Genomic DNA, 24,143 nt, shown 5'->3' on the forward strand with positions numbered 1-24,143 from the left:
CGGCAATGGGGGGAGGGTGGGGAGGGGAACACCCATAAGGAAGGGGAGGGGGGAGGGGGATGTTTGCCTGGAAACCGGGAAAGGAAAAAACACCCAAAATGTAAAAAAAAAATACCAAATTTAATAAAAAAAAAAAAAGAAAGAAAAAAAAAGAAAAAAGAAAAAAAGAAATCAGGTCCTATGTTTCTATAGATGAGACTTCTTTTTTTTCTTTCTTTTCTTTTTTTTGGAGCTGGGGACCGAACCCAGGGCCTTGCAAGCGCTCTACTGCTGAGCTAAATCCCCAACCCCTAGATGAGACTTTTTGATGTGGTGAAGGTGAGAATGTAAGACATTAACTACATATAACCGTGAATTCTCTGGAATGAGAGATTTTAAAGGAGTTCAAAAGCCATTTTTGTTCCCATTAATCCTCTAGAATATACAGGAAGGAAATTACACAGTGAAGTGGTCATTAAATCAATTAAGACTGTAGCAGTTGTTCCTATGTAAACACTAACAGAGTATTCTCAATTACATGATCAACTAAATGCCAAATTTCTCCCTAGTGTTTTTCTATATACTTCTGCTATACACTACTGTATAACAGAAACTTTATAGGAAATAAGGAGGGAAACTTAGTTTAAGAGAAGAGGACCAATGATTGGGGTGAATACCACACACAGTATAGAATTAAACCATTCCATCCCCAAAATTGGACTAAAACCCACAAACAGCATAGAATTAAAAACAAAATAAAAACAAAGAACAGGGCCAAAATCCAAATTAACAGAGTGGAGAATATGCTGGGTCTCTATGAATTGACTGTGGAGAAAGTAATAGAAGACCTATTCTTTAAAACAGCATTTCATTGTTCACTGCTGAGACAAGAATAGTAAAAGAAAATCAGAGTAATCTGTATTTATCAAATTAGGGTATATTTAACAATCAAATACTTGTATAAACCATTCAAAATTACTCTTGAACCCCAATGAAAACATTTGTACTTACTGAAATATGGTGTGCATACATTGGCCTAGACAGAAAAAATGCTGCATCGTGAGGTGTGTGAAATTCATTACAGAGCACATCAATTGAAGGCACTCGTTTTATATAATCTTCTGTACTTAGATTTGATGCTAAAAACCCACCAAACTGTACTAGGGTATCATGACACTAAATTAAAAATAAAACAAAAAAACAGATGTTAACATTTTCCAAAACCAACATAAATCTTTATCAAATGAATAAGATATGTTATTTTAACAAAAATTTAATTGACAACTAAGAATCCAAATTCCAGCAATATAGGCAGAGACAGAAATGAAGGGATACTATGTTTAGTGAAATTAACAAGGGGTAGAAAGATAATTTTCACATATTCCCACTTGTCCATAAAGTCTAAAAAATGTGAAAAGGGTAGATACTAAAGGCTAAGGGCATCTCTGGAAAGAGTAGAGAGATGTGGGAGCTGGACTACCACAACACATTTACATAGGGAAGTAAGCTCTAGTGATGCAGTCAACATAGTCTGGCTATAGCTTATAGTAATTTATGACATATAAACATCTAGAAGAAAGGAAATCAGTATTTCTCAACAGGAATGGTAATGTTTAAAAAGATGAAAATAGAAATTACCAATTTTATAATTTACACATTATATACATGTACTGAATTGTGACAACGAACCCTATAAACATGCATTATTACTAGATATCCAAAAAATTTTTAAATTAAAACAAGGACTACATATTCACATATTTATAATCAATCATATATATTTTCCTATGTTGTGGCCTCCAACAAGAGAGAACATGTGAGCTCTAGGTACAGTGACACATATCTATAACCTACTACTACATCTCCAGCTAGAGTATAAAAACTGGAGAAACTATAGAAACCAGGAAAGTATAGAGGGACCACTATGGTGGGGGGAACAACAGAGGAAAATAACAGGAGACAGCTGACTTTTAAGGGAGAAAACAAGGGAATCTTTAATACAGGAATGGGGAGGAAGAGAAATACAGAAGAGGTAAAGTAAAAGTAAAGATGTCAAAAATGTCATAAGGCATCATACTATCAATTATCTACATAAAGATATTCATAATACATGTTAAATCAGTGCTTAAATATATAGTGTAAATGAAAATTTCCCATCTGAGTTAAAAACACTCTCCTAAAAGCCATAGACTATTAAACAGAAACTTAGCACTAGTGGAAAAGCCATCTTTTGAGTTGCTAGCCAAGGACAGTCCAAGAGACTCTCAAAACACTTACCTAAACTTCTATAAAACTACACACACACACACACACACACACACACACACACACACACACACACACACACACACACACACACACACACACGTGTGTGTGTGTATATGTGTGTATGCAAGGAGAAGTCAACAACTTTGTCATTGTTTAAAGGATACAAAAATTAAGCACAAAAACAATATTAGTCAACAAAATGGGTTTAAGCATTAGCAATCTTCTTACTAAGAAATAAGAAGCAACAAATTTCCAGAGATCAGAAAGAAGGCAAACAATGATGATGGCCTTTCATGATGGAATGTCCAATTAACTGAAAACCTTACTTATAACATCTCTTACACCTATCTCGTAAATAGCAGTTTGCACAGAAATAGGGGCCCTACTTAAGGAAAGCCTATTTGGCATTAGAGGTGTCTGACATGCACATGATGTGTACAAATGATATGCTTCAAATGGCATCACAATCTCTATTTTATTGGGGTTTAAAAAAAAAGCCTTCCTCAACACCCAAGCTTCTTTCACTTACCTGGTCATAGAGCTTCCCCACAAGTTTCAAGTGTTTCTCTCCACCCTCCTGAAAAATTACCCCATTCCTCTGTTGTGCCATGAGCAAACAGAGAGGAAGAGCAAGATCATGGTCCAGTAGTGCATCCTTTAATCTCTGAGAAGATTTTTTAGTGTTTCTGATCTGGCAAAATAACCACCCTGCATAACAGAAGGCACAAATTACTGCTATGTGCTCAATGTATTTCCTACGATCTCCAAGAAAAGACACAAGAAAGTTAAGAGACATAATCTTTAAAATATTTTCTGAGCTAAGTTGTAATCCAAGCACATGGAAATAAGTCAACATGATTAGAAGATTCAGGACCATCCTCTTTGATAGCGAGGGACAGCAAAAGTGACTACAAAGAACTCTGTCTTTAAAAAAAAAGAATAATAAAAAAGCATGCCTGGCTTAATATAAAACAACACCAGAATAAAATAAAGCATCTCTAAGTTCTCCTTAACAAATTGCTTTCATGATACTACTGTTTATTATAATCTGGTAATGGTGGCTCAACTGTAGCCAAACTCATTCTTTCATTTTTCCCTTAGTAGTACCTTACAAAAATTATGTTTTATTCAGTGAAAAAAGATTTAATAAACTGTGATGAAATTTTATTCTAGTAAAAATCAGGACAACCTTTTATTTGCAGATTAAATTATTGTCTTTTTACTTTTTGTATATTTTAAAGTTACATTACTAATTTTACAGTTCTTAGAAGGTAAGAGAAGAACATGAATGGTTTTGATATTATTAGGTATTGAGATACTGTTCGGATTCTATACTATAATCACACACACAGTATTGTCCACTTATCAGTGGCAGGTATGTTCTACAATCCCAGTAAATAAATGAAAACTGTAGATGGTATGAAACTCTACAAAAATCATGTTTTTCCTATGCATATATATATATATATATATATACCCATGATAAAGCTTAATCATACACAGTAACAAATTAGCAAACAACTAGAGCACAGCTCCCAGGGCCTAGCCCACTAACCATGGAGTGTACAGGGAGAGACCTACGGCTTCAGCTGCACATGTAGCAGAGGATGGCCTTACCTGGCATCAATCCCCCTTGGTCCTATGGAGGCTCCATGCCCTAACAGGGGAATGCTAGGGTGGTGAGGCAGGAGTGGGGGGATGGATGAGGGAACACCCTCATAAAAGCGGGGGGAAAGGGGTGGGATAGGGGGCTTCCATAGGGGAAACCAGGAAAGGGGATATCATTTGCAATATAAATAAATTATCCAATAAAAATGTAAAAAAAAAAAAAAAAAAAAAGAAAAGAAAAAGAAATTGCTTGAGCTGGAGAGATGGCTCAGTGGTTAAGAGCACTGGCTGCTCTTCAGAGGGTCCTCAGTTCAATTCCATCAACCACGCGGTGGCTCACAGCCATCTCTGTAATGGGATCCCATACCCCTCTTCTAAGGAACCCAGTAACAGTGTACCCATATAATAAATAAATAAATAAATAAATAAATAAATAAACAAACAAATAAATAAATAATAAAAGAAATTAGCAACAATTAATAAAAAAAATCAGAATGATATAAAAGTTAAATAAACATGGTCACTCTCCAAATATGTTACTGTACTGCATTGACCACTCTTGTGATGACATGATATGAAACAACACTTAGGCATAGTGATGAAGAATTAGGAAATTTAAGCAAAGGTTACTTGAAGATTTGTGTATTTTTATTTATGGAGTTCGTAAACAATTCTTCAGACACACACCAGAAGAGGTCATCGGATCCATTGCACAGATGGTTTGTAAAACCTGTAATTGCTGAAATCAAACCTGAACCTCTGGAAAACGCATCAGTGTAACAACAAACCTCTCCAATAAAATACTTGAATACAGGCATTTTTAAGTAAATGATTGATAAAGATGACTTCTATCCAAGCCAATCGACAAACTAAGATGACTGTTATACTTATTTAATGAAGCCCATACAAGTATGGACTACAATGGCCAAAAGGATAATTTATATGCCAAAAGTGAACAAGGAGAAAGGCAAAAATTTTTATGATTCTATACAAAATGGATCTCAACGCAAAAAAATTATAATTTATTTACTTATGGATAATTTTCTCTTTAATTTTGAATTGTAATGGGTAGTTGACACTTTGAAAAACAAAGCCACAGATACAGATACACTTTAATTTAAAAACTCAATAAACAAAAAAAAGCAGTTCTTACTTACCTCAGCCTTCAGCTGCTCCCCACCAGTCATGGCCTCTAACTGCTCCATCGTCATCTCCTCTGTAATTTCGATTCCTGCCATTTTTTGTACCACTTCTTTCAATATTAGTAGGTCAAAACTAATACAAAATTTAAAAGAAATACAAAAATTAAACTACAAAATTTAAAAGAATATATTTGAAGTTAAAACCTTAACTATGAAAATAATAATACATGATAAGTAGTCTCCTGATAATCTTTACTTAGACAAAGAAATGCAAGACAACAAACAGCAAGGCTTGGTTTTTTAAATTTTATTTTCAAAATAAATGTTACATCCATTCTAGTACTAGAGTGGAAGTATTTCATGTTTCTCTTTGATTTACTTTTACCTGGATTAATTTGAAGCTTGGAGATAGGATACAAAAATAAAAATAATTTGAAACATCTTCATTCTCCCTTTACCCAAACTTCATGTATTTTTCCTCACAGTTCTCATTTTCAGTTTTCCCTTCACTTCTTCCATAGCCTGACCGGCCCCACACACACACCTCTACCTCACTCCCTGTTTTGATTGTCAATAAATTGTAAATGTCCTCAAGAGTTCATGTATTGAGTTTGATCCCAATCTGATGGCACTATTTTGGAAAGTTCTTGGAACTTTAAATGAAGTCTGAGTGAAATTTTAGCTGAGGTCACTGAATGTGTTCTTAGAGGTGGTTTCTTGTCCCTGGCTGCTCTGCTCTGTCATCCTCATTTTTGGTCAGTCTCTATGTGTCTCGCTTTGTTTCCTCTTTCATCCTCCTCAGCACCTCTATTTCTCACCTGTATCCCTTTGCCTTTTGCAACACACACACACACACACACACACACACACACACACACTCCCAGAGAGAGAGAGAGAGAGAGAGAGAGAGAGAGAGAGGAGGAGGAGGAGGAGGGACAGAGGAGAGAGACAGAGAGAGGAGAGAGGGAGACAGAGAGACGGAACAGACAAGATGAACAGACAGACAGACAGACAGACAGAGACAGAGCCTCTTCCTTTCTTGCTGATAAATCTGTTGCACCCTGAAGGTTTGCTGTCCCACCTCACGCACTCCAGCAACAATTGCTAACTCTAGACTGAGACCTCTGAACCGAGTAGAAAAGAAATAACACAAAATAAGTCACAGAATGATTGAGGAAGTAAATGACTTAAGTCATGGTCTTTTACTCCCTCAAATGTCTAAGACTGCACATTAGAAAAGAGCCACTTGATCACACCAATGCAGCTGTCACCAACTTTAGTAACTCTAACACTTAATCTACTGTTTATATTTCATTTTCAACAGCTGCCCAATAACATGTTCCTCATCCTCCAATTCAGGATGCTCAATGTTTTTTTTTAATAGCAGAAAGCCATCTCCTTAAAACTCCAAGTAATAAAAATGAATAAAGTCCTGAAACATTCATTCACAATTTAAAGAGAAGGGGAAGGAAGGAAAAACAAAAGGGGTAAGCTATGGTACTTGAGCCTTAAGTAAAGTGTTTTGTAAAATAAGCAGCACATTTCTAGCCATGTGTTAACAGGTATACATTTTTGAGAAAAAGCCTCCCTATATATCCTGTACTGGCCTCAGACTCCTGGTCCTCTTACCTAAGTGTTCTGATTTATGACCATCTGCCAGCACGCCTGGCTAGGAATATACTTTAATCTGCAACATTTAGAACTGCCACTGGAACTAACACTTTGTGACTTCAGTAACTTTCTCTAATTACACAGTATTTCCAAAGGAGAAAGTACAACTATCAATAATATGTTACTGAACAAAGGTATACATTCCTAATATTTGTATCAGGGGTTTCTTTTCAATGTGTCATACTTCCTTAAAACAGGCGGGTTTGTGTAAACAAATACATAACTACCAATCCATCTAAGCTGTAACACATACAAATGTGGCATTCAGCTATTTTTAAAATGTTTTAATTAAATGGCCACAAATATGTATTGACAATAAGGCCAGCTAAACTATAGATTAAAATGAGTGTTCTCACGGCTTATAAAAATAAAAAAGTAAATTACAGGAGTGACAGAGATGACAAAGCTACAAATAGTCTCCTGTCAAAACCCAGAGGCTATATTATCCTTAATTTTTTCCCAAAGCCAAAAACGCAAAGTACTTGTTCAGAACACCAAAGAGTTTTTATTTTTTTACTGAATTTCTATCAGAAATCTTCTAAAAACAATATAGTTATATGACTAGAGTCAATCAACTGGTGCTAATATTTAAAAAAATCTATTTATTCAAAGCCTAAGCATGGTCACTGGCCCAGAATAAACTTTAGTATTTACAAATAAACATAAACCTTATATATCAAATTCATATTCAAAAAGTATTTTCCCTATATACTCCCTTATAGAAAAAACTTAGTACTAAAATAAGTTAACTGTCCTTTTAATGAGGTATATATGTGGTCAATTTTTATAGTACTAAAGAAGCCATCTCTCTGTATTGACTTCTGGTTTCTCTTAAATATTCAGTATCTGGTCATAGTGGCACATGCCTTTAATCCTTGCATTCAGAAGACAGAGGCAGGCTGGTGTGTCTCTTTGAGTTCAAGGCCAGCTTGGATTTCACTGGGAGTTCCAGGATAGCCAGAGGTACATGATGATATCCTGTGTTTTTTTTTTTTTTAAAAAAAAAAAAAAAGCATGCTTCCCCCCCTCCCTCATATGCAATTCTAACACTTGAAAGGTAAATGAAGATTTCAATTCTCAGGACAACCTGAACTACATAATGAGACTCTACCTTAAAAATACATATTGTATAAATAAGTAACTATTCCAGCTGAATCTATGTGTCTTTCAAAGAAACAGTAATTTCAAAACTACCAGCAGTGCTTAAATTATTGAAGTTCATCTCCATATAATTTACCTTTTGCCTGCCTTTAATTGATTGGCTACATACTGAAGAAGACCAGCAAGATCGATTGGGTATTTACGGAATACTGCACCACAGAAACTTGCCAGACCTACATGAAATAAAAAACAAAAATAGTTCATGAAACAAAAAAATATAATATAATTTCAACAAATTCAATTTCTAAAGCAAAATGAGGTATGGAAAATTTTTTACATCATTTATTTCTTTTTATTGCATGTTTATACATGTTTGTCTACATGTACATATGTGTGCCATGTTCATACTGAGTGCCTAAGGAAAGTAGAAGAGAATGTTAGATCCCCTGAACAGGTGGTGTGGGTGCTGGGAAACCTGGTCTTCTTGGAAAGCAGCAAGTGCTCTTAACACCGAGACATCTCTCCAGCCCTGTACATTTTAACTGTATAACTGAATGAAGTTTTACCATAGTAATAGCTAATAATTATTAGGCATACATAAGTAAGCACATTATATTGGTTAGTTTTTACAATCATCGTCTTAGGTTAGTAACCTACTGATGAGGTAAACTGAAATTAGATGTGTCACATAACTTGCTCCTGGTCAAAATACAAACTAAAGCAGTGATTCAAACTATACCTAACCAATTGGGACTCAATCATGCGGGATGCCTAATTAAAACAACTAAATGTCACGCCTAAAAAGTTTTGGAGTCAGAAATTATTATTTACGTCTAGGAACATGCTACAGTTGTAGATAGCAAAAGAAACAGGTAATTCTGCTAGAAGCAGAATGCTCTTTTGCAATATGTATGGGTGTCTTGCCTGCATGTATATGTGCCATGTGTATGCCTAGGGCCCACAAAGATCAGAAAAAAGTGTCAGATTCCCCAGAACTGGGGTTTAAAGGGGTTGTGAGTGACCACATCAGTTCTGAGTCTAGAAGCAGAGTCCTCTAGAAGACCAGTCAATGCTTTTACACATTGAGCCACCTTGCTGACCTTAGAAGCTCACTTTTAACCAATAGTCCTTAATCTATAATATTTAACAGTTATTTACTAAGTACCTAAATAATTAGACCAAACTTAAGTCCTGACTTAAGGGGCTTGGAGTACAGTGGGAAATTCAGATTCATATACACTAGTCAAGGAAAGAATGTAATCTCTAAATAATAGTAAGCTAGAAAGGAAGGGAATATCAGCTTCCAAATGCTTCCCCAAATTCTCCTATCTATGTACTAACCCAGTCCAATCTCATTAAGCTTCACAGATCAGATGACACTCAACATGTCCAGGGTGGTATGGCCAGAGACAACTTCCTCAAATTCTATCATAGTAAAAAAATAGACTCTTGAGTAAAGAAAATTAGTAAATTAATAAATATCCATATAGACCAAGGTCTCGGACTCTTTACAGAACAATCTTAGTGGCTAGATATTGATCGTCAAGCGCTCTTGAGAAATAAGCACTTCAAATCCTGAAAGCAAAGGCAGGCAAATAAAGCACAGCACTCACCACTTCCTTAGCCTCACTGATACATACATACCATACATACTACCATACATTAAAGTACTTACTTTGAAGCCAGCTTGAGATGGTTGTATCATCATGTTTCATTCTCTCCTTTTCTGGATTAGCTAAAGCTTCAATGATACAATCTTTTACACATTAAGAAAAAAATTATCACAACATTAGTAACAAAGAGCCTTAAACCCCCACATCTTCAGAGAGGAATGAAAATAGCCACCATACTCATTATATAGCAACCCTCATTCCCATCTCCTAACAAGTACCATTCCACCTCTATCAACATGCTTGATAAAATGAGTGTCTCTCCCTTTATACCACACAAGGCGCTAACATATGGACATGCATACACATGCACAAATACACAATTTCCTTTTCAATACTTTGGTCTGACAACAGATCAGCCAATTGGACCAACTTTAGATCATTACTAAAGAAAGTCAGAGAAAAATCATTCAGCATGTAAATAGAGGGACATGTGAAATCTCTGTTTTGTTCTACATGAAAGGATACAGGCCAAGACATCATAATTCAATGAAGTGAGGTATTTCAATGAATCTACTACAGGTGTTATTAAGTTATCGTATTTCTGGATTTGTGACAAGATCTGGAAGATCAAGAAAGAGTAAGTTGAATTAACTAAATAAAAAAGTCTATGCTAAGTAAGGTTCATACTTTTCCAAAATTAGAAATAGTACAAAGTGGTTTTATCCAGGCAGTGGTGGCACGGGTCTTTAGTTCCAGCACTTGGGGAGCAGGGACAGGAGGATCTCTGTGAGTTTGAGATCAGCCTGATCTACAGAGTGAGTTCCAGAACAGCCAGGGCTACACAGAGAAACTCTGCCTTGAAAACAAAACAAAGTGCCTCTACCTCTACTGTTTTGCATTTATATAAAACAGTTTTCATTATCATTGCTATATGGAGTATTTTTTTTTTCTTTTTTTCGGAGCTGGGGACCGAACCCAGGGCCTTTTGCTTGTTAGGCAAGCGCTCTACCACTGAGCTTAACAATTCCAAGAAGTCTAAACTTGGATTCTGTAATAGTAATAGCTAGTCCTGCTTTAAATCTTACTTACAGTCTTTCTAAAATGGAGTCTGCCCCACCCCCGTACATATTTTTTGTCTTGGTTTTTGTTTGTTTTTCCAAGTAAAGAGAAAACATGGAGTTTGGTAACTAGGAAGGTAGAAATGATATGGGAAGACTTGTGGGAGGGGAAAATATGCTCAAACTATACTATATAAAAATTTCAATAATGATAATTTTAAAAAGGTAACATTACTATAAGTGACTCAAAGAGAAATATTATTCAGAACCTAACAGTAGTTCTGTAGTACATTACTAGAAAACAGATCAATGTGCTAAATACTGTATATGAAAAGTTCCACTTGTACTGATATAAAGGTAACCAAAAGGAAAAATGTCTTAATATAATATTAACTTCAAAACGTACATAATCAAACAAAATTGTTGGATTACTATGGCTCAGCTTGCCAATTTGTCTTCCCGAAGGCTTCACATTTTCCTTGGTTAGACGCCTATAAAGGGAGAGAAATGTTAAGGCTCATTACTTGTAAGCATTACTCAGGATGCTGATAAGCTCAGCTGTAGTATGTGGAAAACTCAAACACAACAAATGGATCCATGCAAACAACTGCATTTCAATCACTCTGTAGCAAAAGGTAGACTCTCTAAGCGAATTTCAGACTTTAAATGCTAGTTTATTTACTAAGGGTGAAACTTACTTTATACATTAAAAACTTTTTAAAAAGAACCATACGTATTTTAGATTTAGATTTACAAAGTTTCATTTATCAGTTCAGAAATTAGTTCTCTCATTTTCTTATTCAAGATACACAATTTTTAAAAATCAATAAATTATATTCCTTTCAGTTTTGTCCTTCTGTGATCAGCATTTTCTCTAAGATTCTAAAAATCTGTATCAGTGAAATCCTAAAACTTAACATAATTATTACCCAAAATGTGAAGGTTTTTTGGGATGGTTATATAATAAAAACTGAAACTCTATAAACAGCAACAAGTGAACAAATGAAAGAAGCTTTCTAAGATGAATGTACATCCAGCACCACTAAACATCCAAAAGTACATAATAAACTACAAGTTCAACTTGTAACTCAAGGAATCTAACCATTTTTAAAATAATAATATAATTATATTATGAAGCTTCTTGTTATAAAAGCAATCCAATAATTAAAATGATGTAATCATCAGCTGCTTCCCCTTCTTGTTTCCTATAGCTCAGTTTCTCCTGTTCCCTGCCAATGGAGAAAAGAGACCATTGGTTTTAAATCTGAACCCATATTCACCTCGCCCTTTGACTTAGCACCACCCTTCCCTATTTCGAACGTGCTGCAGGTGGTTCTCCTACTCGCCTCACTCACATAAACTGTATACTTTTTATTCTATTCCATTTCTCTTCACTACCCTGAAGAGAAAATAAGCAAAATTAAACAAATATTTTCTTGACGGTGTCCTGCCTTCAAGCTACCAGAATACCAGGTATATAAAATACAATCAATGATCATTTGAAGAATGAGGATTTAAAAAGTTGTAAAATTATACAAATAATATACTAATATATTCCACTGTCAATGTAAAAAGTTGTAGCAAACTCATAGTTTGGTGCAACAGCTATTTACAGCTAAAATGTAACAAAAATACAAGTATATTAAAAATTCTACACTTGGGGTTGGGGATTTAGCTCAGTGGTAGAGCGCTTGCCTAGCAAGCCCAAGGCCCTGGGTTCGGTCCCCAGCTCTGAAAAAAAGAAAAAAGAAAAAAAAAATCTACACTTATTATCCTATACTAAATAATAATTTGTATTTATGTATGCATTCATTCATCTTAATGCTTACTATGACAAAGCACTAAGCATTAGGAATTTAAAAATGAAGAACAGTTCTTGCTCTCAAGCTTGGCCTAACTAAAGATACAGATTTAAAACCAAGTTTTTTGAATTTCCCTGTTTTTTTGTTTATTGATTTTTCTGACACAGTCTTATCTCAGTAGGTAGTAAAGACTGGGATCAAAGTCATTATCCTCCTGCCTCAGATTTCCAAATACAAGAAATACAGAAGTATGCTATTATTCCTGACAACCTAGATGTCCCTCAACAGAGAAATGGATACAGAAAATGTGGTACATCTACACAATGGAGTACTACTTAGCTATCAAAAACAATGACTTCATGAAATTCATAGGCAAATGAATGGAACTAGAAAATATCACCCTGAGTGAGGTAACCCAACCACAAAAAAACACACATGGTATGTACTCATTGATAAGTGGATATCAGCCCAAAAGCTCAAATTACTCAAGATATAATCCACAGACCACATGAAGTTCAAGAAGAAGGACGACCAAAGTGCAGAAGCCTCAGTCCTTAAAAAGGGGAAAAATATTCACAGGAGGAAATACAGCGACAAAGTTTGGAGCAGAGACTAAAGGAAAAGTCATCAAGAGAATTCCCCACCTGAGGATGCATCCCATATACAGCCACCAAACCCAGACAATGTAGCCAAGAAGTGCATGCTGACAGGAGCCTGATATAGCTGTCTACTAAGAGGTTCTACCAGAGCCTCACAAATACAGAGGTGGATGCTCGCAGCCAACCACTGGACTAAGAATGGGGTCCCTAATAGAGGAGTTACAGAAAGGACTGAAGGAGCTGAGGGGGTTTGCAACTCCATAAGAAGAACAATAACCAACCAGAGCTCCAAGGGACTAAACCACTACCCAAAGAGTACACATGGACAGACCCATGGCTCCAGCTGCATATGTAGCAGAGGATGGCCTGGTTGGGCACCAATGGGTGGAGAAGCCCTTGGTCCTTTCAAGGCTGAATGCCCCACTGTAGGGGAATGTCGGGGTGGGGAGGTGGGGAAGGGTGAGTGGGTGGGGGAATACCCTCATAGAAGCAGGGAGATGGATAGGGGATTTATAGGTGGGAGAAACCCGGAAAGGGGATAACATTAAAAAAATATCCAATTGAAAAAAAGAAATAAACATTGCTTTGAAAAAACAATTTAAAAAAGGTAACAAATTTGAGAACAGCACTTACATCCAATTAATAAAAGTATAGATAATATATCCACATTGCCATGAATGAATGTATACATTTTATATATCCATATCCATATGTATATATAAACATACATATACATATGGATATATAAACGTATATACATATACATACGGATATATAAACACACACACATATATATGGATGAATAAATAAGAATCTAAATACTGATTACTTTTCTCCTCTGGGAGAGAATTGAGTGCATGAAGAACAGGATGTACACCTTTAAAAACTGTGTATATGTTATATTATATAGGCATTGTGGAATAAATCTATCAAAATTGCTTTTTCATCTCACAAACTTATTTTTATTGTGATATGAATCTTTAAAAGGCATTCTTTAGGAAATTTTGCAATAGACATTATTATTGTTGACTGTGGTCGCCACAAAGTATAATATGTAACTATAATTTATTTCTTATATCTAAGTGAAATCTTGTATTCTTTCATCAACATTTCTCTTTTCCTTCAAGTCCCTCTTTTCCCCAATATTGCTCTTACTAGGTGCCCCTTTTCACTTTAAAAAAGAAGGAAATTCTGTCATTCACAACATGGACAAAATTGGAGAATACCGTGGTACCTAAGCTTGGTATAGAACGATAAATGCTATATAATATTTATATGTAGAATTAGTATATTCATTCATCTGCTGAATTTTATATATTTACAAAAAGGAACACTGTCATAGTAATGTGCACAAGTAGAATGCTGGCTTAATTTGCCTAAGTTGTACTGGTGACCCAAATCAACTGTGTTTGTCAGTAAGTGCTGTGGAGGCTTCAGAGAGCTGACGCCATGCACATTTGCTAAGATGAATCACCAGATGGAGAGGGAAAGGCAAGCTAACAAAAAACACACACAAGGGTAGTAAGGCTAAGTAGACCATGGTACACTTAGGGAAACAAGTATGTTCGTACAGATTTAAGTATAATCATCAGGAATGAGGTAGGATTTATGGTAGGAAAGATCAAGGAGTATCTCTCAAATCACCATGCCACAAAACTTGACATACAACCCACCAAGTATTGTTAAATCACCCAAAAATTTTGAAGTAAGAGAATAATTCAAGGTACTATCCTATCCGAGATGAAGGAATCAAAGTTATAGAATCAAGAAAAATTAGTATTTAAAAGCAGTTAACTCAGTGCCCTAGCACCAAATAGTGTATGTGGAACCGATCTATCTGTGTGTGTGTGTGTGTGTGTGTGTGTGTGTGTGTGTGTGTTGTGTGTGTGTATGACAAAAACCTGATTTAATTTTGATAAGATAGAAACTATCTACAGGCTTCTGAAGCTAAAACTCAGGTTCATCAAACTGAATAGCTTCGCCAGCAATAATTTCTTCCCCCACTAACTAGTTAGATATTTCATTCTGTCTATCATCACCTCATTATAAACCGAACTGTCACCATGTTCATGTCTGTTTTCCCAGTAGCCAATGTCCAAAGACAATGTCACTGGGCAAACACAGTATCACTGCAAACTATTATACTTAGGGAAACCAAAGAAAATATAACTTGAATTAGAATAACTGTAAATAAATTTATAAAATTTTGGACAACTGACAAAATCCTTGTTGAAAACAAATAAAAGAGTTTTTAGTATCTAAACTAATACTCACATAAAGTGTACAATTTTCATAAGCTTCAGATAACTTAAAGTAGAATCGATATCATTTTTATGAAGAGTTTGATTCCCAGGACACACATGGAGTAAGGAGAGAACCCATTGACACTATTCTGACCTCCATATGCATACCATGGTATGCATACTCCACACCTACCCCCACACATAAACCTAAAAATATTTAAAAAACATTAATTTGTAAAAATGAGCTAACATAAAAACTAACCCATTCTAGCTGTAATATATAATCAGCTATACCTTTAAGAAAACTGACGCTCTAAACAAAATAGCTGAAACCAAGTAAATTATATCCAGACATATTTGAGGTAAATACAAAAAAAATCAAAACTTACTTCATGATATACTTGGCTCGGTCTATTGTTTGAGCTTTAACTTTTACTAAAAGTGGGTGTCCATTATAAGTTTCATTCTTCCACTGGCCATATAGACGATATCTTTAAGAAAATGAGGTAAAAATTTAGCAAATATTAAATGCTTAGAAGTTCCTATGCTAAAATGAATAAGAGTTAATAACTGAATAAGTATTTACCTATGCTGATAGGGAAATGTCTTGAACATTCCCCACAGTTCCTCAGACATGCAAGCATTGCAGTCCATCAAAGAGAGAGATGGAAGTAATACCTGGTCAGTAATGCTAAGTAAACAGCTAAGGATAACTTCCTAAAACAGCAAAAGGAATTATTTCATTAGAAGGTTTATTTCAATATACCCTCAAAATAGGGGGTCTTAAAGGAATTATTATTTTTAATTAAAAATCAATCTCTCTCTCTCTCTCTCTCTCTCTCTCTCTCTCTCTCTCTCTCTCTCTCTCTCTCTCACACACACACACACACACACACACACACACACACACACACATTTCCCACCTCATCATTGTCTTTCCATCCGAGATAGTAAATGGAGGTTAAAAAGGCAGAAGATGAAAGCTTTTCTTTATACACGAATAGAATCTTCAAAAAAGGATATTAATCTTCAAAGAAAATTTTCAATGAGTTGCCAAATGCTGTTCTGAGCAGGTAAAGTATAAAATAACTATTTCTAAGGATAGCTAAATCTTGTTCACAGTAAAATATTCAGCATGCTATATCCTGACCCATTATTTAATTTTTTCAGTCTCTTACCGTTTTCTCTTTATCTTCTTGTTTGCTTCCATCAGACTGAAACTAAAATTTAAAACAATAATGTTAGAAAGTTGACCACTGCCTTAGTTTTTATTCTTAAAATTACATTACTTGTTTGCCTTTTATATACATGCATATTTGAAATATAACTTATCACTAATAAATATTGCAAATTTTCATGTATATTTCTAATCTCTAATTTAAAATCCATGAACTTTTAAGTACAAATCGGGAGAGGGTGTTATTCCTGTCTGTATGTTGGGGAAATTGAAAGGGGAGGTGGATGAGAGAGAGGAGGGAGAGGAGAGAGAGTGAGTGTGTCTCATATAGCCCTGGCTGGTTTCAAACTCCTCAGTCCAGGTTGACCTTGAACTTTTGATCCTCCTGCCTTCACCTCCCAATGACTGGATTACAGGCATGTGCCACCACATTCAGTTTATGTAGTACTAGGAATCAAGCCCAGGGCTTGATTCACTAGGCAAGCATTCTGTCTGGTGATCTATATTCCTAACCCTAAGTTATCAGTTTTAAATGTCAATTCTTTTCTCTTTATAAACCAAAGCTTCCTAAAACTCATAATAAACATTAATTACTAAACTTAATGAAATTGTAACCATCACAGTCATTTAAATTCTAATGTATTTACATTTTCAATCCAGGTCCTTCTCAACCTTCCGAATGCTGCAACACTTTAATACAATTCCTCATGTTGTAGTGATCCCCACCCATAAATTTTTTTGTTGCTATTCCCTAACTATAATTTTGCCACTAAGCAGTATCTCAGTCCCTAAGACCATTGGAAATAGGTCATGACCCACAGGTAGAGAACTGATGTTTTGCAGAATCAATAAAATCAAATACTAATGGAACCAAATGTCAAAATTAAGGAAATGAACTTTAGTTGCATTATAATTCACCACTACCAAAGCACTCAACAAAAATAAGTCCAAAATATTCGGGACACTGCTGACAGAAGAAAAAAAAATCACATCCTGAGTCTGTATTGTCCCCATACAGACTGAACCTTGAAGTGACGTGTTTGACAACACTGTCTAGTCACTTAACAATACTCTGAAAGCTAAGCAGAGTGGTTCATTCCTTTAATCTCAGCACTTAGAAGGCAGACCTCTGAGAGTCTGGTATCAGCACAAGTTCCAAGTTCCAAGGCAGGAGCCTGGTTTCAAACAAACAAACAAACATTGCTAGTGGTACCTACCAGTGTATATGTGTACAAAGATAAAAAACCAAAAGTACAAATAAAGAACTGATACCTAAGGACAATCTAGACATGAGGAAAAAGCCTAGTTCAAAACTCAAGCATGGGAAGGAGAAAGCTAGGATGAAGCACGAACATTGCTTCTGAGTAGGTTATTACAGGCATCTAAGTGCTTTACTTTACCTAACAATAATTCAAGATACTTAACAACATATTTTCTTTTTCTAATTGTCAGGTTCAAAAAAATATGGTTCTCTTTCACAGATACAGCTGAGTCAACATGTATTTTGTCAGCAAACAAGGAATTCAATTATAGAAGAGTGGCCAGGGAGGAAAAAATGAAACAGCTATTGTTTGTTGCCGCTTCATTTTTTTATTACTGTTAGAGAACTGGTAACTCAGGTAACATATAAGGTACAACAGGGGGCAGAAGTGAGGATAGGTCATAATCAGAAAAACTAGGCTTTATTGTTTGCCATTTAAGGGCAGCTAGGCTACCCTGTTCCTACTACACGGTGATTTAAATAAGCCTAATTTTCACAGTAACGTAGCTGATTTGCTTCCCTGAGTTACTCTAGTGAGTTGCGAATGTCCACATGTTGAATTTTTTTATATTACATAAGAAAATATATTTATATATGGAAAACAAAACAAAGCTACCTAGAAAAACATTAAACCTTTCCATCAAAACTGATTATAGCAAAGATTAAACAGAAATAATCAGGAGGGACATGCAAATTAAAAGCAAACTTTTAAAGATAAACACATTCTACCCCATTTATATTTTCTTTTTTTTAGTTTACTTCATTTAACATAGAATAGTCAATGCCACAGTGAACACCACATTGAAACAGGAGAGAGACAAGGAAGTGGATACAATGTGCCATTATTTACAAAGTACCATGCACTGAGCCTTTGAACAAAAAGAGGACACAATTCCCATCTTTGAGGTGACAACTCTTAAGCTAGGAATGTCTGAAGTACTTTGCGCATATAGTTTTTTAAATGTAAATAAAACAAAGCACTCAGCTCTGTTTAGGAAGATTTATGTTTATTATCAAAATGAAAGAAGAGATTCCAACATCACTCTATAAAGTCAGTGCAGATGATGGCACTATACAACAATATTCAGTACCAAAAAATAATGATAGGGAATTCACCAAGACAGGTTTCAGAGAGTTGAGAAATGAAGAAGACAAAACTAAACAAATAGCTTCTTATGACTAATGACCTAACTCAGTGCTTTTAACCCACGGATATTTCAAATGCTGCTTAAAACTATACAGTAACTCTGATTTTTAAAAAAAAACACTTAAGATTTATGACCTAAAAAAATTATGGCACTATTTTTACTTATGTATTTTTTTATACTAAATATGAATTATTAAGTACTTTGTAGGTGTGGTATATTAGATTTAAAACTACTTCAAATATGCATCAAAACTACTCTATAAAAAATGTTTTTGCTAGAGACGATCCAAACAGGTCCCACTTAAAATCATTTCGAACAGACCTAGAGAGGTGGTATATCAGTAAAAATCACTGACTGCTCTTCTAGAGGATCCAGGTCTGATTCCCAGAACCCATGAGGCAGCTAGCTATAGCTCCTGTTACAGTTACTCTCCGTAATTTCAATTCCATTGAATCCAACTCCCGCTTCTGGCCTTTGCAGACATTGCACGCTTATACTACATAGACCAAGGTGGAGCCAAAACACTCACACACATAAATCCAGATTTTTTAAAAATAATCAAGTAAACAAAATAATTAAAACTTCTGAAGGAAGTAGCACATGTCTAGAATCTAGGATCTAGAGGAACGAGGATGTTGAGTTTAAAGCAAACCCTGGCTAATTATTAAGATAAAATAAAAATAATATGGAATTCAAAAACCTACCTCAATCTCCTTCTCTCTCTGACTCTCTTCTCTCCCTGACCCCTTTCTCCCTCTCTCTCCTTCCCCTCCTCCCCTCCTCTCCAAGAGTTCCTGGAGGGCTTCTCCTCTCCTCTCCCCTTCCCTCCCCCACTCTGTCCTCCTCTGCCCCTTCTCTTTCTCTATTCCTTTCTCAACTCCCCTTCAGATGCCCCTAAATAAACTACATTCTATACTTTAAAAAAAAAATCTAACTCATAAAAAAAGAACTACAGGAATGGGAGACTACACCTGAAAAGTCTTTCCTATGTTTCCAGTGCTAGATATGGCTATATTTAAATAGTTCCCTTTATAAAACAAAAAATAGTATGTGCATATAACTTTTGAAGACATTATTGCTTAAACATTAAATCTATTTAAAGATGCACTCTTATGTTTTAGTTTGGATTTCCCCAGAAGCAAACTATACTCAAGTGTAGGCACTCAAACCTAAGAAACACCAATTGAAAATTGGCTGTTTGGATAAAAAAGGTTCTGAGTCTCTAGAAATGTCTAGAAGACAATCAATCAATTCTTATCTTTCATTGGTTGAAATCTGAGCAAAGGGCCGTGAGATTGTTAGTGGTGAAAGAACCTGTGAACAAAGTTAATGACCTGAGATTGACTCCCCAGAACCCAGAGTGGAAGAAAAGAACAGACCCTAGCACGATATTTTGTAATCGACAGGTATACTCTGTGGAATGTATATGTAGACACACATGCACAGGCATATGCGCAGCATAAGTATATTTTTTTTATATTTTTCCTCCATCTTTATTAAATTGGGTATTTTTTATTTACGTTTCAATTGTTATTACCTTTCCTGGTTCCCAGGTCAACATCCCCCCAACTCTCCCTCCTCCCCTTCTCTATGGGCATTCCTCTCCCCCGCCCAACCCCCATTACCGCCCTCTCCCCAACAATCCCATTTGCTGGGGTTCCAGCCTTGGCAGGACCCAGGGCTTCCCCTTCCACTGGTGCTCTTACTAGGCTATTCATTGCTACATATGAGGTTGGAGCCCAGTGTCAGTCCATGTATAGTCTTTAGGTAGTGGCTTAGTCCCTGGAAGCTCTGGTTGCTTGGCATTGTTGTACATATGGGGTCTCAAGCCCCTTCAAGCTCTTCCAGTCCTTTCTCTGATTCCTATTCTCAGTTCAGTGGTTTGCTGCTGGCATTCGCCTATGGATTTGCTGTATTGTTGCTGTGTCTCTCAGGAGAGAGCTACATCCGGTTCCTATCTGCCTGCACTTCTTTGCTTCATGATGGATGTAGCAAAGAAGTAGTTTGGTGGCTGTATATGTATGGGCCACATGTGGAGCAGGCTCTGAATGGATGTTCCTTCTGCCTCTGTTCTAAACTTTGCTTCCCTATACCCTGCCAAGGGTATTCTTGTTCCCCTTTTAAAGAAGGAGTGAAGCATTTGCATTTTGGTCATCCTTCTTTAGTTTCATGTGTTCTGTGCATCTACGGCATTCAAGCATTTGGGCTAATAGCCACTTATCAATGAGTGCATACCATGTGTGTTTTTCTGTGATTGGGTTACCTCACTCAGGATGATATTTTCCAGTTCCCTCCATTTGCCTATGAATTTCATAAAGTCATTGCTTTTGATAGCTGAGTAATATTCCATTGTGTAGATGTACCACATTTTCTATATCCATTCCTCTGTTGAAGGACATCTGGGTTCTTTCCAGCTTCTGGCTACTATAAATAAGACTGCTATGAACATAGTGGAGCATGTTTCTTTGTTATATGTTGGAGCATTTTTTGGATATATGCCCAAGAGAGGTATAGCTGGGTCCTCAGGTAGTGCAGTGTGCAATTTTCTGAGGAACCTCCAGACTGATTTCCAGAGTGGTTGTACCAGTCTGCAATCCCACCAACAATGGAGGAGTGTTCTTCTTTCTCCACATCCTCGCCAGCATCTGCTGTCGCCTGAGGTTTTGATTTTAGCCATTCTCACTGGTGTGAGGTGGAATCTCAGGGTTGTTTTGATTTGCATTTCCCTTATGACTAAATATATTGAACATTCTTTAGGTGCTTCTCAGCAATACGGCATTCCTCAGCTGTGAATTCTTTGTTTAGCTCTGAACCCCATTTTTTAATAGGGTTATTTGTCTCCCTGCAGTCTAACTTCACCTTCAGCAAAGTGGTTGGGTATAAAATTAACTCAAATAAATCAGTAGCCTTCCTCTACACAAAAGAGAAACAAGCCAAGAAAGAAATTAGGGAAATGACACCCTTCATAATAGTCCCAAATAATATAAAATACCTCGGTTGTGACTTTAACCAAGCAAGTAAAAGATCTGTACAATAAGAACTTCAACACTCTGAAGAAAGAAATTGAAGAAGACCTCAGAAGATGGAAAGATCTCCCATGCTCATGGATTGGCAGGATTAATATAGTAAAAATGGCCATTTTACCAAAAGCGATCTACAGATTCAATGTAATCCCAATCAAAATACCAATCCAATTCTTCAAAGAGTTAGACAGAACAATTTGCAAATTCATCTGGAATAACAAAAACCCAGGATAGCTAAAACTATCCTCAACAATAAAAAAGGACTTCAGAGGAATCACTATCCCTGAACTCAAGCAGTATTACAGAGCAATAGTGATAAAAACTGCATGGTATTGGTACAGAGACAGACAGATAGACCAATGGAACAGAACTGAAGACCAGAAATGAACCCACACACCTATGGGCACTTGATTTTTTTGACAAAGGGCCAAATCCATCAATGGAAAAAGATAGCATTTTCAGCAAATGGTGCTGGTTCAACTGGAGGTCAACATGTAGAAGAATGCAGATCGATCCATGCTTATCACCCTGTACAAAGCTTAAGTCCAAGTGGATCAAGGACCTCCACATCAAACCAGACACCTCAAAACTAATAGAAGAAAAAACTAGGGAAGCATCTGGAACACATGGGCACTGGAAAAAATTTCCTGAACAAAACACCAATGGCTTATGCTCTAAGATCAAGAATAAACAAATGGGATCTCATAAAACTGCAAAGCTTCTGTAAGGCAAAGGACACTGTGGTCCAAGACAAAAGCGGCAACCAACAGATTGGGAAAGATCTTTACCAATCCTACAACAGATCAGAGAGCTCCATATCCAAAATACATAAATATATTTTTTAAAAAGCTGAGGAAATGGAGTATGGTATTAGTTCCCTGGCAATTCCCACCTTGCATGTGTGTATAGCACATGATCCCAGGAATAAGCAGTGAGAAATCAGACATCATGCTAACTACTTGATGGAACAAAATAGTATATGACAGCATTTGCTATGTCCTGAACTTTAAAAAAAATAGGTCAGCAGTATCACAAATATTTTCAAATGTTATTTCAGTTCTTTACATTTGGAATTTTTCTTTCTTGAAATTAACTTCAAGGATTGTTGTTCCAAAACAACTTGAGGGCTGGCACAATGGCTCAGCGTTCAGAGGTTCAATTTCCAACATCTACACAGTGACTCACAATTCACTGTAACTCCAGTTCCAGGGAATCAGATGTCATCTCTGGCTTCTCGGGTACCTGAATACATGTGGTGTACACACACACAGAAAGAGATCCACACACATCTAAAATTTAATTATTGGAAGATGGAGCAAGGTTTGAAAAACTTATCTACCAAAAAAAAAAAAAAAAAAACACCTTATCTACCTTCTTCTTATATGGAAATGTACTTTTAGGAAGGATATAATTGACCATGTACCTGACATCACATCTTAGTAAAACAAGTCCCCTAAAAAAAAGTCACACACCATCTATATAGAGTTGCCATTTGCCTATTGGTACTTAGTATCTGAACCTAGGACCCATACTAATGTTAAAACTGATACATAAGTTTCCTGTCCGGCCTGCCATCAGAGAACAGAAGCCATAGTCCCCTCCCACCCACCCTCCTCACTGTCCCCTGCACAACCCCATTGCCTAGGGCTTCAACAAGGGTCACAGCATACTGAAGAACATCAGCAAATCAAGGCACAGCCAACACTGCTGGCACCTCACCAAGCATACCAAGTTCATGTGGGACATAATCCAGGAAGTATACAGATTCACACCTTACAAAAGTGGCTCAAGGTGTTCAAGGACAAATACTTCCTCAAGTTCATCAAGAAAAGAGTGAGCTACACCAAGAGAAAGGAGGAAGAGCTGAGCAACTTGCTGTCAGCTATGAAGAAGGCTGTGGCCAAGAAGGACTGATGCCCCCTACCCAATTCCTCTCAATAACCTTTATGCTCCACAAAAACGTTACATAAAGTCTGATTTGTAATCCATTCCCTAAATAGCTAAACACTGTCACATGAAAAAAATGAGGTAAGCTTCCAACCAATTAATATAAATGACAATGCAAAGATAAACATCTCAGTAGTTCTCCCTGATCAGGCTCATTGAAAAGCAGGACTGTTTTATATTAAATTTGGTCTCTGTCATGTGTAGTGACCATTTGTGAGGCAAGAGATTCACATCTCCGTGAGTTCAAGGCCAGTCTGGTCTATAAGCTCCAGGACAGCCAGCCATATACAGTGAAATGCTGCCTGACAGAGGGGGGTCGGAGGGAGGCAGGAGGGAGGGAGGGAAGGAGGGGGGGGAGAGGGAGGGACGGAGGGAGAGAGAGAGAGAGGGGGAGAGAGAGAGAGAGAGAGAGAAGAGAAGAGAAGAGAAGAGAAAAGAAGAGAAAAGAGAAGAAGAGAAAGAAGAGGCACACACAAACAAAAAATTTGGGAGAAATGAGTCAG

The 24,143-nt window shown here is 36.4% G+C and overlaps 1 protein-coding gene across 1 annotated transcript in view; it reads right to left on the bottom strand.

The window, feature by feature from the left end:
• Positions 1 to 252: 252 nt before the first annotated feature.
• The window catches only part of LOC116888293 (THO complex subunit 2-like), a 72,238-nt gene continuing 48,347 nt past the window's right edge, over positions 253 to 24,143 (bottom strand). Inside the window, 11 exon segments of the mRNA XM_032889566.1 lie at positions 253 to 1,155; positions 2,777 to 2,943; positions 2,946 to 2,955; positions 5,013 to 5,130; positions 7,906 to 8,002; positions 9,445 to 9,525; positions 9,908 to 10,001; positions 10,847 to 10,931; positions 15,474 to 15,575; positions 15,671 to 15,801; positions 16,263 to 16,304. Coding sequence (XP_032745457.1) covers positions 955 to 1,155; positions 2,777 to 2,943; positions 2,946 to 2,955; positions 5,013 to 5,130; positions 7,906 to 8,002; positions 9,445 to 9,525; positions 9,908 to 10,001; positions 10,847 to 10,931; positions 15,474 to 15,575; positions 15,671 to 15,801; positions 16,263 to 16,304 — 1,128 coding nt within the window. The 3' untranslated portion in view covers positions 253 to 954.

This window comes from Rattus rattus, chromosome X (assembly GCF_011064425.1).
Source record: "Rattus rattus isolate New Zealand chromosome X, Rrattus_CSIRO_v1, whole genome shotgun sequence".
NCBI lineage: Eukaryota > Metazoa > Chordata > Mammalia > Rodentia > Muridae > Rattus > Rattus rattus.